General features: G+C 39.9%; 1 protein-coding gene across 1 annotated transcript in view; it reads right to left on the reverse strand.

Moving 5' to 3' along the window:
- Wif1 (WNT inhibitory factor 1) overlaps nt 1-16,732 on the reverse strand; it is a 71,592-nt gene that overhangs the window by 19,823 nt on the left and 35,037 nt on the right. Inside the window, exon 3 of the mRNA XM_004650060.3 lies at nt 8,882-8,990. Within this exon, the coding sequence (XP_004650117.1) occupies nt 8,882-8,990 (109 nt within the window). The remainder of the gene's footprint in view (nt 1-8,881; nt 8,991-16,732) is intronic.

The following is a 16,732-nucleotide window of genomic DNA, read 5'->3' on the forward strand; positions in this document are numbered from 1 at the left end:
TCACAGGTAGGTTGTATCTAGTGATCTAGGTTTCTGGTGTGGAGCCATGGTCTGTGAGTCTGTGGATCACTTGACATGTGTTGGTGTTGACTGTGGGGCTATGGAACAGGAAGTGGGAACTAATACTGTTTCTGTACAAAGTGGTGGAAGGGGAATTCATTTTGGAATACTCATCACTGGATGAAATGGGGCAAATCAGACCTGACTATTGAATAAGAGGCTGATTACTAAAATTTCCAGCATTCACTGGAGTGTCATGCCATTCACTGGGAAGACTGACCTAGCTGATGGGCGAGACTCCAATTCCTTCTTATCAATAAGAAATGACCTGGCCAGTAGCTGTACATGGGAAGTTTTATTTCATTTTGTTTCTACATAGCAGGTGAGGTTACTGCCAATCATGGGCCAATCATATTAAGCCAGGAGAAACCTTTTTCCATTAGGGTGTGAAGAACCCTTCCTCTATAAGAAGAAATAAGCTGGAAATTGTTCTGTTCTTTTTCATTAGGACACAGCTGGCCATGCAATCTTTCTAACATACTTGGCAAATAAAAATTTCGCAGAAGGCTTTTGTTAATTTCAGTGCTCACTACAGTACCCTTCCCCAAAATAACACCAGTTTCCAGTTCCATGGACCCTTGAGATTTCAGTATTGCAAATAGTTGATTACACAAAGAGAAAGAAACTAAAATGGTGGCTAAAGTTTCAAAGTAGTCTCTATTGAAAAATCTTGATTTAATGAAATTTTATGTATGAACACATCAATTAGCAAAACAAAAAAAATCTTCATAGGGATTTTTATTTTAGAAGCAAATCAAAGAGTCAACGAATAACATTTTGTTTGCTTTTGCACTGTAGTTGTGCTTTGTTCGGCTGTGAAGCTTGGCCCTCTTCTGAACCTTCTACATGGGAGGCTACGCCAGTAAGTTCCCTGAGACATAATAAAATGGAATAGGGATGGAGGGATGGCTTAGTGGTTAAGGTGTCTTCCTGCACCCTGGTTTGATTCCCCAGGACCCACGTTAGCCAGATGTATAAGGTGGTGCATGCATCTGGGGTTTGTTTGCAATGGCTGGAGCCCCTGGAGAGCCCCCACCCACTCTCTCTCTCTCTCTCTCTCCCTCTTTATGTCAAATTAAAAAAAGAAAGAAAGAATTGAATAACCTGAAATGATACTTAAAGGTAGTGTTTGTAGAATCTTTCATACCAAATGCCATTGTCCAGCCTTGGCTTCCAGGTACATTAATTCTGGGACCTTATTTAGCCTCTACTTGGCAGGCCAGCCACTTTTTTCACAATGGTCCTCTTTACAGTGTCTTATCATTCAGCTTTCAGGACCAAAAAGCACACAGCCTTTGTTTCCTATACCCTTTCTGAACACCTCCTATCTAAATCATTCCAGTTATATATTTCACAAGCAATTTTATTTATGATTTCATTAAAGAATAATGATTTTAAGCCGGGCGTGGTGGCGCACGCCTTTAATCCCAGCACTCGGGAGGCAGAGGTAGGAGGATCGCCGTGAGTTCGAGGCCACCCTGAGACTACATAGTGAATTCCAGGTCAGCCTGAGCCAGAGTGAGACCCTGCCTCGAAAAAACAAAAAACAAAAAACAAAAAACAAAAAAAAAAAAAAAAGAATAATGATTTTTATTACAGTCTGCATCTTTGTTCAAAGGTTGATATTTTATTTTCATGACTTCAGCACATAGCGTGCTGTTTGTCACAAACTAGGCATGAACAGACACAACATATAGTACGGGAGACATGCTCCTATACCTTTATGTGTTCAGGCACAGAGCTGGGTACATATACATGCATATAATTGTACATAGTCACAGAAAATGAAATTCCCTAAGCCAGTGATACAGGAGATGAAACACTGGCAGCAGGAATCTGTCTTCATTCAGGAGCACAAAGAAAGAAAGACAAGGCAGAAAAAGCGCAGACACGTTACTTTCAATGAACAATAGAAATGGAACAAAAAACAGGTGAGAGCCACTTTTACCAAAAGATAAATGAAATTAGTCCAGATGTGGCAAATTCTAGTGCACTATAGGTTGCATTATCTAAGCTGAGATGAATTAAAGAGATACAGGGAAAACCGAAATAGATTAGCGCTCGGGGCATTCAAATATACACCGATAGGCGGCTGATTCCACACGAGCTAACTCTTCTGTAGAAGAGCACACCAACTTACTGTGACTGAATACCCACTCCACACTAGGATGGACATGGTCCTGACAGTTCCCCACCCTTCTGCCATTTGAGCCACTTCCTTTACATAAAATGAAGGCGTGAGAGGCACCAGAGCTCCACCTCGCTGCCACAGGGTTACCATCTGCTTCACTGTTGGAACTCATCCAGCATCCACGCCCATCCTTCCCTCAGCCAATACCGACCATCCACTGTGGCCTTCACCTTCTGCTAAGATCTGGGACCACCAAGAAGACGGTCTTATCTGAAAATTTCTAGACATTGAAATTCCTGAAAGTTTTGGCTGAGAAACACCACTTCTCTGTGGGTTTCATGCAGTGACAGGGCATTCAAAAGTTCAAAGAGGCAAAGCCTTGCATTTATGGAAACTTTTTTTTTGTTGTTGTTATACAACTCAGTAATTTTACTGAACCACCCTGCAGTTTGCATTTCCTGTTTTTGTTCTCTCAGATGCCAGAAGGCAGGCACTTCATCATTGTTAAAGATCAAGAGTTTCTTTCTTCATGCAGTGTTCAGGCCCATGGAAGTCTGTGGGATGAAAGAACAGCTCAGCAGCTTGAGGGTATAAAATAGCCTGGTGGAATAATGAATGCTACCTGGATGCTTATGAGCAAAGACACACTGATTTGGTTACTCTTTAATAATTCAAGGGACCTTCACTTCTCCTACTGTGGCAACTGAGCTAATGAGGCTTCGGGATAAGTGCCTTGCAATGCTTGAAGTTCCCATAAACTCTGTGCACCTGCAGTTTTGCAAACAAACCCTACATCTGCTTCAAGGGAGGGGGGGGGTTGGTGGTACATGTGTTCGATGGCAAGAGGGCTGCACATGCAAAGTTGTGTGCATTTGCATGTGATGGGGCATCATCCTATCCCAGAAGAAAGCTTATTCTTTTTAAAATTTCTATTTTGCCCAAGCCATCCATTTCTCCTCAATTTTTAAAAAGATTTTTAGATTATAAATTTGTTTAATTAATTAATGTTAATTATTTTTTTGAGGTAGTGCCTCACTCTAGGCTAGGCTGATCTGGAACTAACTCTCTAGTCCCAGGCTGGCCTCAAACTCATGGTGATCCTTCTACCTCTACCTGCTGAGCTCTGGGATTAAAGGCATGCACTTTAATCTGCTTTATGCTTAATTTAAATATGGTCTGTTAAGATATTTTTAAAACACATGTTCAATATCTAATGAGTCAATATCTTAAGAAGTAGAATCTTAGCCTGGGGAGATTGCTTAGTGGTCAAAGGTGCTTGCTTAAAGAGCCTTCTGGCCCAGGTTCAATTCCCTAGAACCCATTTAAAAGGTGGCACATGTATCTGGAGTTCATCTGCAGTGGCAGAAGGCCCTGATAGGTCCATACTCGCTATTTCTCTGCTCATAAATAAATAAAAATATTTTTAAATGGAGAATTGTAATGGGGAAATTGGGGTTCTGGGGTACTTCCTGGAACCAAGCCCTGAGTTCATATCTGCAAACTAACCAAAGAATTGGCAATTCCAGATTCAAGAGAATGATTTTTAAAATACCATATGTTATTCAGATTTTACAAAGGAGTGGGGGAAGGGGAAGGCTGGGAGGTAAGGGGAAATAAAGTACGGAGAAGTACACCATGTGGAGCCCAGAAGCCCAAGTGGGCCACGTGTAGCTCAGGAGTCCATGTGATCATATATAGATCTTGGGAAAAAAATGTGAGAGGGAATTTTAAAAATAATGTGTGCTTTCAAGAAGGACCAAAACTGAAGATAGTAATAAAAGAAAAAAAGTGTCTCTTCCCACCCTGGCAGCCATGCGGAGGTGGGGAAGAGCTCTTCCCCTTCGAAGATCAGGAAAAATGTTGCTGCCAGCTCCAGAGAGAGAGGAAAAATGGGCCTCTCTGTCCATGGATCTAGGGGGATATAGGATTTGTGTCATCCCACCTGAGCACAACTACAACAGGTGGCCCAGCCAATCGGCCTGGGCTTAGAGGAGAAATCCACCCACACCTGCACAGGATGCTCCCTTGAGCGAGATCTAACTGGGTGGGATGGATAAACACTGAATCTCAGGATGGGGAAGGTGGGGTAAGCTGAGATAGGTGTGGCGTCCTAAGGCCCCTGCCTTTAAGGGCTGTCCTGATGCTGCCTAATTAATCTAGCTGCCTATCTGGCACCTGCCCCCACAATTTGCACCCATGTAAACGGTTAGGTGTGGCTATGCATGCCTGAAACTCCTGTCCTATGGGGAGCGAAGACCCAGAGAATCACTAGGACTTGCTGGTCAGCCATTCCAACTGAAAACAGCAGCTCTGGGTTCAGTCAGAGGCTGGACCCTGAGGAAACAAACAGAAGTGTGATAGAGGACACCTGGCATTCTCCTCTGGCATGTGTGTGTGTGTGTGTGTGTGTGTGTGTGTGTGTGTGTGTGTGTGTACTGGGTTATGCACATCTCCACAGTTAAATACATATACCTACCACCCACACAAAAGAAAAAAATCACAAAAAGACAAAGAAAAATTAAAATTTTAAATAGAGAAACATACTATGTACTTATTCTTGGTTGTTTCTTTTTTAAAAAATATGATCAAGAAAAATTTTGTAGAAGATTGTCTTTGACACAAATGAAATATGTTATGTGGCATGACATAGTAATGTAATAGCCATACTGCAATGAACTTCAGGGTAAGAGTGTCTTTTGTGCCTCCTTGAGGTAGTAAAGTCCCTCTCCCTCCCAAACACATCATCGTTGCCATCTGAATGGAATTTCTATATCCATATCTCTGGCATAGGATCCATAGCCTTAAGATACAAATCGCAGGCAGATAACTTCCCAGATACCCCAGTCCTCATTCCTTCACCCATAGGCAGCAAATACTCTATAACGGTTGCTGGTCAATTCAATGCTGGGAAGATTGCCAAGAAAATCCCTCTGCTTGTACCCACAATGGCTCATCAGGAGCAGAGATACACTGTGTATTTTATTATTTTATCCCTAAGTTTCACAACACTAGCATATAGCACTGCAGTTCTGCCATTGGAAGAGGTGAATCACCACAGCCTCTGTGAAGGTGCCAGATTTCTTGATCACTTTACAGATTCAAATTTGCTCCTAAAGGGATTTTTATTTTCCATCTGACAAATCATTTAATGTGCCTCTATAAGTACAAGATTAAAAATAGGGCTTTGTAGGCTGGGGAAATGGTTCACTGATAAAGTGCTTGCCTTATGTCATGGTCTGAATGTAAAATGTTCCCATAGACTCATGTGTTTGTGATGAAGCCTTATAATTAATCCCCAGCTGTGGGGCTCTGGGGGGTGGAGCCTTGCTGGAGGAGGTGTGTCACTGGGGGTGGGCCTTGAGGTTTATTAGCCCAGCCCACTAGGTGTTGATGACCAGCTCACTCTTGCTACTTCATTCCAGCTGATGGGACAAGATGTGATGACCTGCTCTCTGTTCTCATGCTCTCCTCACCAGGGTGGAACTTCCCCTTGCAACTGCAAGTTGGAATTAAACTCTTTTCAGAGTTCCAGTGGCACAATCGGTTAGTGTGCAGTATTTATATGGAATTAAACCCTTTCCTTGCATAAGCTGATTCTGGTCGGGTGCTTTGTCCCCACAAACAAGAGTTAACTGCTACACTGTGCAAACACAAGGACCTGAGTTTGGATCCACACCCTTGCGTGGTGGTGCATGCCAGGAATCCCTGCATTGGGGAGGCAGGGACAGAGGATCCCAAAGGTTTGCAGACTAACTTGTCTAGATGAATTGGTGACCTCTGGGTTCAGAAAGATCCTGTTTCAAACAATAAGGAGGAGAGTGATTGCAAAAGACACCTCATGTTGACCTTTGGCTTCCACATACATGAGTACATACATACACATACATAATTTATGCATACACACATACATGCATGCACACATAATGAATGCACACATACATGTACACACATGCATGCATACAAATACACACATATGCATGCATATATGCACATACATGCATATACACATGCATGCACATATACACACAAAAAATAAGGTGTTGCTATCAATTATTTAAAAGTACTATGAGGGTACAGATATCACACTATAAGAATAATAAGTAACAAACTATGCATAGAAAAACAATGTGAGTTAAGGGGGACAGCCTGAGTCAATGCAATGTCTTATATTAGAAAAGCAAATGACGGGCTGGAGAGAGGGCTTAGTGGTTAAGGTGCTTGCCTACAAAGCCAAATGACCCAGGTTCGATTCCCCAGGACTGGTGTAAGCCAGATGCACATGGTTGCCCATGCGTCTGGAGTTCATTTGCAGTGGCTGAAAGCCCTCGGGCATCCATTCTCTCTCTCTCTTTATCTGCCTCTTCCTCTTCTCTTTTGTAAATAGATTTAAAAAAATTAAAAAAGAAAGGAAGAAAAGCTAATGACCTCCCTTCCACCCAAAAATAATAATTTGAATTAGAACCCTCTTTATACTATTGCCAAAAGTAATTTTTATAAAATACTAGAGGTTGGATGGCTGCTGTGCGTTCAAGGCCAACCTGGGTTACAGAATGAGTTCCAGGTTAGCATGGGCTAGAGATCTTGCTTCCAAAAAGATATGAGAAAGGCGTTCAAATTATTACTTAACTGCTTTAAGGAAAAGGAATTAATTTTGAAACATAAAATGAATGGGGGAAAACTTGCAAAGGAAAAGCTAAATTTGACACTATAGAACTTAATCTCCTCTCCAAAAAATAAAACAAATAAACGCATGACAAGCTAAAAAATGTTGGCTGGAGAGATGGCCCAGTGGTTAAAAGTGCTTGCTTGGAGAGCCTGATGGTCTGGATTCAATTATCCAGTACCTACATAAATCCAGATGCACAAAGTAGTGCATGTATCTAGAATTTGTTTGCAGCGGCAGGAGGCCCTGGCACACCTATTTTCTGCATCTCTTTCTCCTTGCATATAAACAAATAAATAATGCTTTTTAAGAATTAAAAAAGGTAATAAAGTCCAGCACTCAGGAGTCTGAGGAAGGAGAACTGCTGTGAGTTTGAGGCCAACCTGGAGCTACAGAGTGAGTTTCAAGTTAGTCAGGACTAGAGTAAGACCCTGCTCCAAAACAACAACAAAACCAAAACTGTAACTTTATACATGGTAAGCTTTGCAAAGCACTAAGAAAACTATTATTTCAATATAAAATAATTGTGCTATGTAGATATTTTACATATACTAATAGAGTCCAGGGAGTATGTTGTAACTCAATAGGAACTTTTAAAAACCTTACAACTATGAAAAAAATCACTTTTTAACTTTTTAATTCAGCAGAGTAGTTAACATGATTAATAACTTTTATTGATGAAATTACTAGCCAGGCACACTCCCACACTCCCAGCCAGAGTACAAATGGGTACAATCTTTATGAAAAATAACAGTGGCATCTGAGCAATGTAAGAACTTTTCCAAAGTTCATACCATAGTCTTTGACACAATAATTCCACATCTAACAATGATTTAGCAAAACAATAAGATAAAACAATAAGAGTAAAATGAAGATTTGAATATACCCAATAATGTGACTTTTTTTTTTTTTTTTAGTAGATACCATTTGCTGGGCAGTGAGTAGGGAGCCTTCATAAATAAGACAGATAGGGCTCTTTCCCTTTTGGAAGTACCTATCTATTAGTTTCTTTACTGTAATGTTTGTAGCATCCAAACTCTGAAACAATTATTGACAAATGATAAGGGAATTCACTTTTCAACTTATTCCAAATTATCAAACAAATTAAGTATACCATAAAATAGAATATTATAATAGGTAATGTAATGCCTTGGAAGGGAAAAAATACTTTTGGAAAAATCTGTAAATGACATGGACAAGTGCATACAGTAAAGTACAGAGAAAAACATGATACAAAATCATATTTACACTGTTACCACATGTAAAAATATACCACATGTAATATTCATATAATAAAACTAGAAGGAAATGCGTTAGCATGTTGACATAAGTGATATTTGGATTTTTCTAAAAATGAGATAATCTAGTCTTAATTTCACTGTTTTTTATTAATATTTGACTTTGGGAAAGTCAGTTATACCTCATACATCTTTTTCAAATTTATAAAATGGAGCTGTGGCCATCAAGTGCTCACATTAAGTAACGTTTGAGCAGGCACCACACTCTGGGACAGAGAGCTGGGGACAAACGTCACTCCTCAGCTAAGATGGAAGAGCAGCTCTAAATGGTTTTTGTTACTTCTGTATCTTTTTTTATCTCCCAAATCCTAACACAATGCGAATTTGGGGAAACTTTTTCTTGACTTCTTTCATTTCCTCTGAACCACTTACTTTGAATCTTTGCCATGTTTACATGCACTGTATTAATCCACACATACTGGCTGGCTATATCCTATAACCTCTGTTTTTTATTTTTTCTTTTAAAAAAGAAAACTAGACCCACTTATGAGCTGGATGTGGTTGGGGGCTATGTTGTGTTTTGAGGAAATTATAAGTTTCATTTCTTCACTCTCATCCTAATTCCATACCCAAAGAATAACAATTGAGCCACCCTAAATTCAGCACATCAGTTCAGGAAAACATTCAATAATTCCTTTTATGGGTGACTTTAAGGTTCAGACCTCAAAAATTATTCCCCTAACCGTTAAATCATATGTGCACTCTTTCTCCAAGGCAAACACCACTTACCTGATGCCTTGTGAGGCACTGTTCCCAGCAGAGGGACATTGACAGTTGGATCCGCCATGATGCCTTTATCCAGGGAGCGCAAAGACAGGAATTCATAGAAGTATTCTGCCTACAACAGAAGGCATTGGTAATTAGTACCATGGAAGCCACTGTGAGTGAAATGGCACTTCTTGATGTGTCATCCCTTTGATGGGAGAGTGATAATTTTCCCTTCAGGATTGCTGCAATCCCAATATCTAAGACAGCAAGCAGACATAAGCCATCTCTGTGACTTACACCTATAGAATTGGACTATTTGTTTAGAGAAAAGTGAGTCCTCTAGAACACTGAGAACACTTATTAAAGTATGCTTAAAAGGTGGTCTTTTAGCTGAAACAATATTACTGATTGTTATATGTTGAAAGGATTGAGGGGGGAAATGTTCAAAGGGAAATAAGTATTGTGAAAACAATTATTGAGTATCCCTGAGAAAGTCCATCTCAGCTTCTTGGGCCATTAAACATTTTTTTTTTCAAATTTGAAAGGAGTTTTTCTTTTTTCTAATAACTTTTTTAGGATGTTTTCTTTTGATCATAATTCGTAGAGTTATAGTAAGGAATATGAAAACGGAAATCTATTGGCAAAAGAAGACACTTGAAGGCCAAACTTTAGTGATCTTGCTATTTAAATCTGAAAGGTTTACAGTTAAGGTCTCAATTTGGTTGACAAAAAAAAAAGGCCTAAAAATGCAACAAAAAAAAAAAAAATCACGGTATGACAACAGCCCATAAAACTTTACAGGATATTTTCAGTGAATATCAAAAAGGTTGAGGAAAAGGTTCTTGCTCCTTGAGAGGTCACGAACACTGAAAGTATTGATGAATAGTCACCACGGAGCTCTGGTGCTCAGCCCTTTCATTAACGGGGTGTTGCTGTGAACAGTGTGTTCTTGCATAGAAATAATGAGCAATCAATAAGGAGCACAGGGGCTGGGGAGATGGCTCAGTAGAGTTTGCCATGTAAGCATTAAGCCCTGAGTTCAGATAAAAGCCAGGTTTGATGGATGGTAGGATCCCAATGCTAGAGAGATGGAAACAGAGAGATCCCCGGGGCTTGTTGGCCAGTGGGTCCAGCCAAACTGGTGAGCTCTGGGTTTGTTGAGAGGTTTTGCTTCAAAAAATAAGGTGAAGAGCAACTGAGGAAGACACCTGATTTTGACGACTGGCCTCCACATGCATGCATGCATGAGCACCTCCTCCACAGGTGTGCCCACACACATTGGAACACACATGTGCACATGCACACAGACACATGCATATATAAAGAAAATAAAGAGCACAAGTGTTAGCATGAAAGGCAAGTTGACTGGTTCTTCATTTATTCATAGAGAGAGCCAGAACTTGTATGGGTCAATTACAGAAATAAATTACATAAATGTGGGCTGAACGGTATTGTACGAAGAATGGCAATTTTCTTATATGCAGTGTAAATTTTATTTTCCAACATGAGGATATTAAGAAATACATGGAAGGCATTCACAACTTTCTACTTTCAATCTCATTATCTAATTGTATTAAGTAATAAGGACTTCATAGGAGAATAATGATATAATCTCATTTGCTATAAGCATGTTGTCTACTTTGCAATGAGTTGAAATACACTCCCTGGTTTCACCGCCACAAAAGCAGTTCCTTCCTTCATTAACTAAATCCCCACTGCATCCCCTTCTCATAGTTGGGGCAGCAGATCCAGAGATTCCAGAAGTTCTCTGTGAGATGTTCCCTAGGTGAATGACAGAGTTGGGTAAACTGGCTTATTAAATTCTCCACTGAAGGGAGAGGGTCAGGCCACAAGACAGATGATTGCCACCCCTTGGAAGGGAAGTAGAGATCTGAAAGCAGCTCGATGAAAGGGATGTTGTTAGGAAAGGTAATTCAATTTGGGATGAATTCCTTTGAAAAAGAGAATGAATAGTATTTCTGCCTCTGCAGGAAAGCCAATGAAAAGGGGGCCAGTTTTCACGAATCCAGGTGTTTTAAATGACTTCTGTCAGCTGCATTTCCTCTGTGCTTTACTAGATAATATTGACTTTACATTTTGTTTTAAATCATATTTAGTTGGCACCTTGAAAGGACTTAGAGCTGGATGCCATTATAATGAAGTGCAGTCTGATCTATGACCAAGTACAGTAATAACAAGTAACAATAACACACGTTCTGGTGTAGTGAACACAGTGTCCCCAAACTTATTCTGAATATCATGTTAATGGTACAGGTAATAAGTGAAAGAGAAGAATAGGAAAACTTTGAAATAAAAACATCCAAGATCATGCAAGTTACCATTTTCTGCCCCTTAACCATATCTCCTTATAGATGATATGTTTAAAAAATTGTATTTGTAAAAAACTTAATCATTTTAATAATAAAAGTTTTTAGTTTAGTTTTAAAATATTTTGATTAAGAAGAGAAAAAGTGGAACACCAAGATTAAAACAACACTGAATTAAATTGGTAGAATCTGTTTTCTCCGTTTTCTCTCCACCCCCTACATTTTCTGTAAGTGGTTTTATACCATTTAATGAAATTTAATGAGTTTATTTAAAAATGAGCATTAGTCATGTACCTGGCTTTCAGTTCTAGTGAGGCTAATGTTAATTTTTGAATATGTGTATAATTCTCTGACCATACATGAAATATTCTTCTCAGACTTCTACTTAGAGAGGCATGCTCATGCAGCACTTTTATTTAAATCTCATGTCCATGAAAGTGAGAGAGACAGCAAGCAGAATTAAAGCAGTTTCTAAAGTTGTCTTGAAGCCAAGCCAGTGCTCTTGGGCTTCCAGGGACTCCATTTTCAGGGATGTCAAGCAGCACTTTTCCACACACACTTACTCCTGTGGGCCCTGGGTCACTCCCGTCACGCCCAGCCCAGGGACAACTGTTTTCTGTTCTGGTGGATAAATAAAACTCTCAGCTGCACAACAGAGTAGCTTCTAAAAATTTCTTTCAAAACTTTTGATAACATTCAAGAACTGTGGACCTGAAAGAATTTTAGCCCGAGCCTAGCAGTGTAACTTCACGGAGCCTTCCCGTCATCAACCGCATCATCATGTAAAGTACATGAAAAAGTCACGGCTCAGAGAGCCGGCAGCCTGCACTGGCGTGACTCCAGACGCGAGGGAGCTGGGCTTCGCAGATTCCTCTTGATGGCTTGATGGCCACAACTCTGATCTTTCAAGAACACGTTTCACACTGCAGAGTTCAGCGTGTCCCTCTGTTTTCTTTGATAATTGGCACATATCATGGTTGCCATACTGCCGTTCGAATTCTGTCTCTAAGATGAATCCAAGCCCAAACTGGTTGAAACAGCTTTCACTTGGTTTTTATCAGCTAAAGTTAACCTTTTTGTTGATTCATTCTTATTGACGATGATAGTGGTGCTAAAAATCTCTGAAATATGTCATTTACTTCAGACTTAGTATTTTTTTTAAAAAGTTTTTGTCCAGGTATTATTTTCATTGCTTCTTAAAAATTCCTTTTCTTTGTTTTGTTTTTTCGAGGCAGGGTTTCACTCTAGCTCAGGGTGACCTGGAACTCACTACGTAGTTTCAGGGTGGCCTCAAACTCAAGGTGATCCTCCTTCCTCTGCCTCCCGAGTGCTAGGATTAAAGGCGTTTGCCACAACACCTGTTTTTAAAAATTCTTTTTTTAAAAAACAAAACATTTGAGCCAGGCGTGGTGGCGCACGGACTACGTAGTGAATTCCAGGTCAGCCTGAGCCAGAGTGAGACCCTACCTCGAAAAACAAAACAAAACATTTATTTATAAGCAGAGACCGAGGGAAGGGATGAGACAGAGAATTGGAGTGTGTGTAGGCATGCCAGGGGGCCTTTTGCCATTGCAAATGAACTCCAGACACATGTGCTACTTTGTGCATCTGGCTTTTTTTCATGGGTACTGGGGAATTGTACCTGGACCATCAGGATTTGTAACTGCTTTTAACCACTGAGCCATCTTCCCTGTCTGCTTATCAATTCTAATTTAAAAGTCACCTAGAAATTGACCAACCTTGGGTTGAAGAGATGGCTCCAGGCATTTGTTTGCAAAGCTTAATGACCCAGGTTCAATTCCCTAGTAACCACATAAAGCCAGATGCAAATAGTGATGCAGGCATCTGGAGTTCATTTGCAACAGCTGGATGCCCTGGTTCTCTCTCTCTCTCTTGTTCTCTCTCTCTCTCTCTCTGTATCTCTCTGCTTGCAAATAAACATAAAAATAAATTGACCAACCAACTTTTTCTTATCTTAACATTGAATTTTTTGAAAATTTCATCTGCCATTATAAATAGATCTACCAAAACCATCAATGCCATAACCTTTTTTTTAACTTAAGAACTCAAGTTTAAAGGTCATAAAATGTCTGATGAAATGCATTGTAGATTGATGTCATATCCCAACTTCTAGACTAGACAGAACTTTCCATTTTTACTTTATTTATAATACAATAAATATTCCTAGACCCCAGTCTCTCCATTGGAAAAAAAAAAGTTATTTGGAGGCAAATAAAACCTAAATTCTATGCCAAAAAGAACAGAGAACTAGCTTTAAAGTTTGGGAACAAGTTTCACAAATTGCAGATTTATTACTTAGATAAAAGGAAGTCAGAGCATGAACTGTAATAGAGCAGTTATATTGGGAACCACTATTAGGAGAAAGTACATTTTGTTTTATTAAATGACATTAGTGGAAATTCAGGTAGAGGCAAGTCCAGTGATTATTTGGGAAATGCATGGAAAGATTGCGTTGTATTCAAACAAAGAATGGGTCTATTCAGGAGAATAATTCACTTTTAAATTAGGTTGCTGAAAAAAGTTGCTGGCCCCGTTTGCTATGCAGTAAATTTTCTTTTCACGGAGAAGTAGAAGCGGTACCCAAATATTATCAAGGGAGGAGCACAAGAGGCCATTCATCTTGCTTCCCCTGGACTTGGCTGAAATTGGAGTTGCTCCTTCCAGATAGATGAAGACATCATTTCAACAACAAAATCAGATACCTCATGCCTTTGGCCTGGTGTTCCTTCTTGTAAACAGACCCAGAAAGGAAGCCGAGAATTGCATGAACCATAGGAAGAAATGGAGAAAATCCAGTATTTCTTTTCTGCCTTTGAATTTCAGGACTGACGGTGTACACTTGATCTCATCAGTTAGCACAACTGCAGGAACCTATGACTTGAGAATCATTTTTTCACAAAACTGTGGTCCTCAAACCTCGCTAAACTTCACTTATCATGGTGCTGACCCAGGTGTTCATGGGACAAAAGTAAAATTGTAATGGTATCATCATTGTTCCAGAGAAAATTTCAGGCACTTATCGAGATATCAAACATATGGAAGCCAGAAGGTTTGAATTAAATTTTTTTTTGTTCATTTTTATTTATTTATTTGAGAGCAACAGACAGAGAGAGAAAGAGGCAGATAGAGAGAGAGAATGGGCATGCCAGGCCCTCCAGCCACTGCAGACAAACTCCAGACGTGTGCGCCCCCTTGTGCATCTGGCTAACGTGGGTCCTGGGGAACCAAGCCTTGTACTGGGGTCCTTAGGCTTCATGGGCAAGCACTTAACCACTAATCCATCTCTCCAGCCCAAGGTTTGAATTTTAAAATAGCATTTGTTAAGTGTTGAGTGCACTCCAGTTACTATTCTCATAACAATCTGTTATTGTTACAATAGCCTATAATTATTACAGCATTCAAGTAAATCCATATTAGTGGGGTACTTGAGTATAGGTACTAAAGGGACACAAAATAGCTCCTATACTGTATGTACAGGACAAGAAGATATCTAATAAAATAAATAAGAAAAAATAGTACAATATTAAAGCCCCAACAAAATGAATAAGTGTGCCCATGCTTAAAATAATTTGATGCCTGAATGTCTAGACCAAACGTTGACATCCTTCCCCAGAATTATTCTTATTACCTCTCTGCAAAAGGTCATCCTTCAAAAGCAACTCCTTAACCCTAGTGTAGAGGTTTAATTCAGGTATCCCCTGTGAGCTTAGGTGTTCTGAAAACTAGGTTCCCAGGTGATGGAAATTTGGGAATTAAAGCCTCTTGGAGGCAGTGTATTGTTGGGGTAGGCTTATGGGTATTATATCCAACTCCCTCTATCTTTCTTTGACACACTAGCCTGTTGCTGTTGTCCACCTGATATTGGCCAGGAGGTGATGTCCACCCTCTTCCCATGCCATGCCATTGTTTTTCCCTGCCATCATGGAGCTTCCCCTTGAGTCTATAAGCAAAAAAAATAAACCCTTTTCTCCTACAAGCTGCTCTTGGCTGGGTGTTTGTGTTTTGTTTTGTTTTTTTTTGTTTTTTTTTTTTGCCAATAATGCAAAGATGACTGCAACACCTAGGTTGTGTGACTCTTGACTCTCCATTTCTTGGTTTTCCTGCATTTCTTCATTAACTCTCCACTTGGCTCATGTTCATAGACAATCTCTAAAATATGGCCATTGCTAAGGTGCAGCCACACCCATATTTCCAAAGATTTTACCACTACTGAGGTGAAATTATATTTAGTACTTATTCATTCTGTCTTTGTTTTTTTGCCAGTAATTTCATACTGTCTTTGGGTTTGAACAAATGTCTCCCAAAGGACCTTGTATTAAAGAGTTGGCTCTCAAGGTGGTGCTGTTGTGAGGTGAATAAACCTGACAGAGATGTAGCCTATGAGGGATCATTAGGTTATTGAGGATATACCCTCAAAGAGACTGTACAACCCTGATGTGCTCCTGACAAAATATTCTGCCCTCTCCAGTGGCCCAGTCCTGGACTTGAATTTTCATATTAGGGCTTAAATAACTCTTAAAAAAACCCAAACATTTATTTATTTATTGAGAGAGAGACAGAGACAGAGAGTATGGGTGTGCCTGGGCTTCAAATTGCTGCAAACCAACTCCAGACACATGTGCCACCTTGTGCATCTGGCTTATGTGGGTTCTGGGGAATTGAACCTGGTTCCTTTGGCTTTGTAGGCAAGTGCCTTAACTACTAAGCAATCCCTCCAGGACCCCCTTTTTCCTTACAAATCAGTTGCATCAAACATTCTATTGCAGTAATGTTAACATGCTGACTGATATGATGCTCAACACAGACAATTCACATCCTTCTCCTTACCTTCTGTCAAGTCTATGCTCATAATCATGAAACCTTGTTCATTACCTTCTAAACCCAGCTGATTTCTTTACATCTGTAAATGGCAATTATCACTTTACTAACAACCAAGGAACTGGATCTTAGACATTATTTCTTTCCTCTTTCTTATTCCTTCATAGCCAGGCACCAAAATCTCACCCTTCTTCCTTTCATACAGTGTTGAAGATGTCCTGTTCTTTCAACCCCACTGCTTCCATCCTGACCCAACCTTTTCACTACTATATCATTCTTTCAAATATCCTTTTTACTTTGTCTTTACAACTCTCCCCCCACCCTCTTTCTCTCTCTCTCTCTTTCTCTCTTCGAGGTAGGGTCTCACTCTAGCCCAGGCTGACCTGGAATTCACTAGGTAGTCTCAGAGTGACTTCAATCCTCCTGCCTCTTACTCCAAGTACTGGGATTAAAGGCATGTGCCACCATGCCTGGCTACAAATATCTTTTATGATACAAACCAGCAGCTCTCATTCAAATATTTTGCCATGTCACAATCCTTCCCTGACTCCTTGTATATCAAGCACAAGGCCTTCATCCTGGTATGTCCATGATCTGGATCCAAATTTCCTTCATGTCTTACTACCCCCTAATGGCAATCATCATCTATATCTAACTGTCCAGCAGTAATACCATGGCCATATCCTACTGACTTCACCTCTGTTGA

This window comes from Jaculus jaculus, chromosome 6 (genome assembly GCF_020740685.1).
Source record: "Jaculus jaculus isolate mJacJac1 chromosome 6, mJacJac1.mat.Y.cur, whole genome shotgun sequence".
NCBI lineage: Eukaryota > Metazoa > Chordata > Mammalia > Rodentia > Dipodidae > Jaculus > Jaculus jaculus.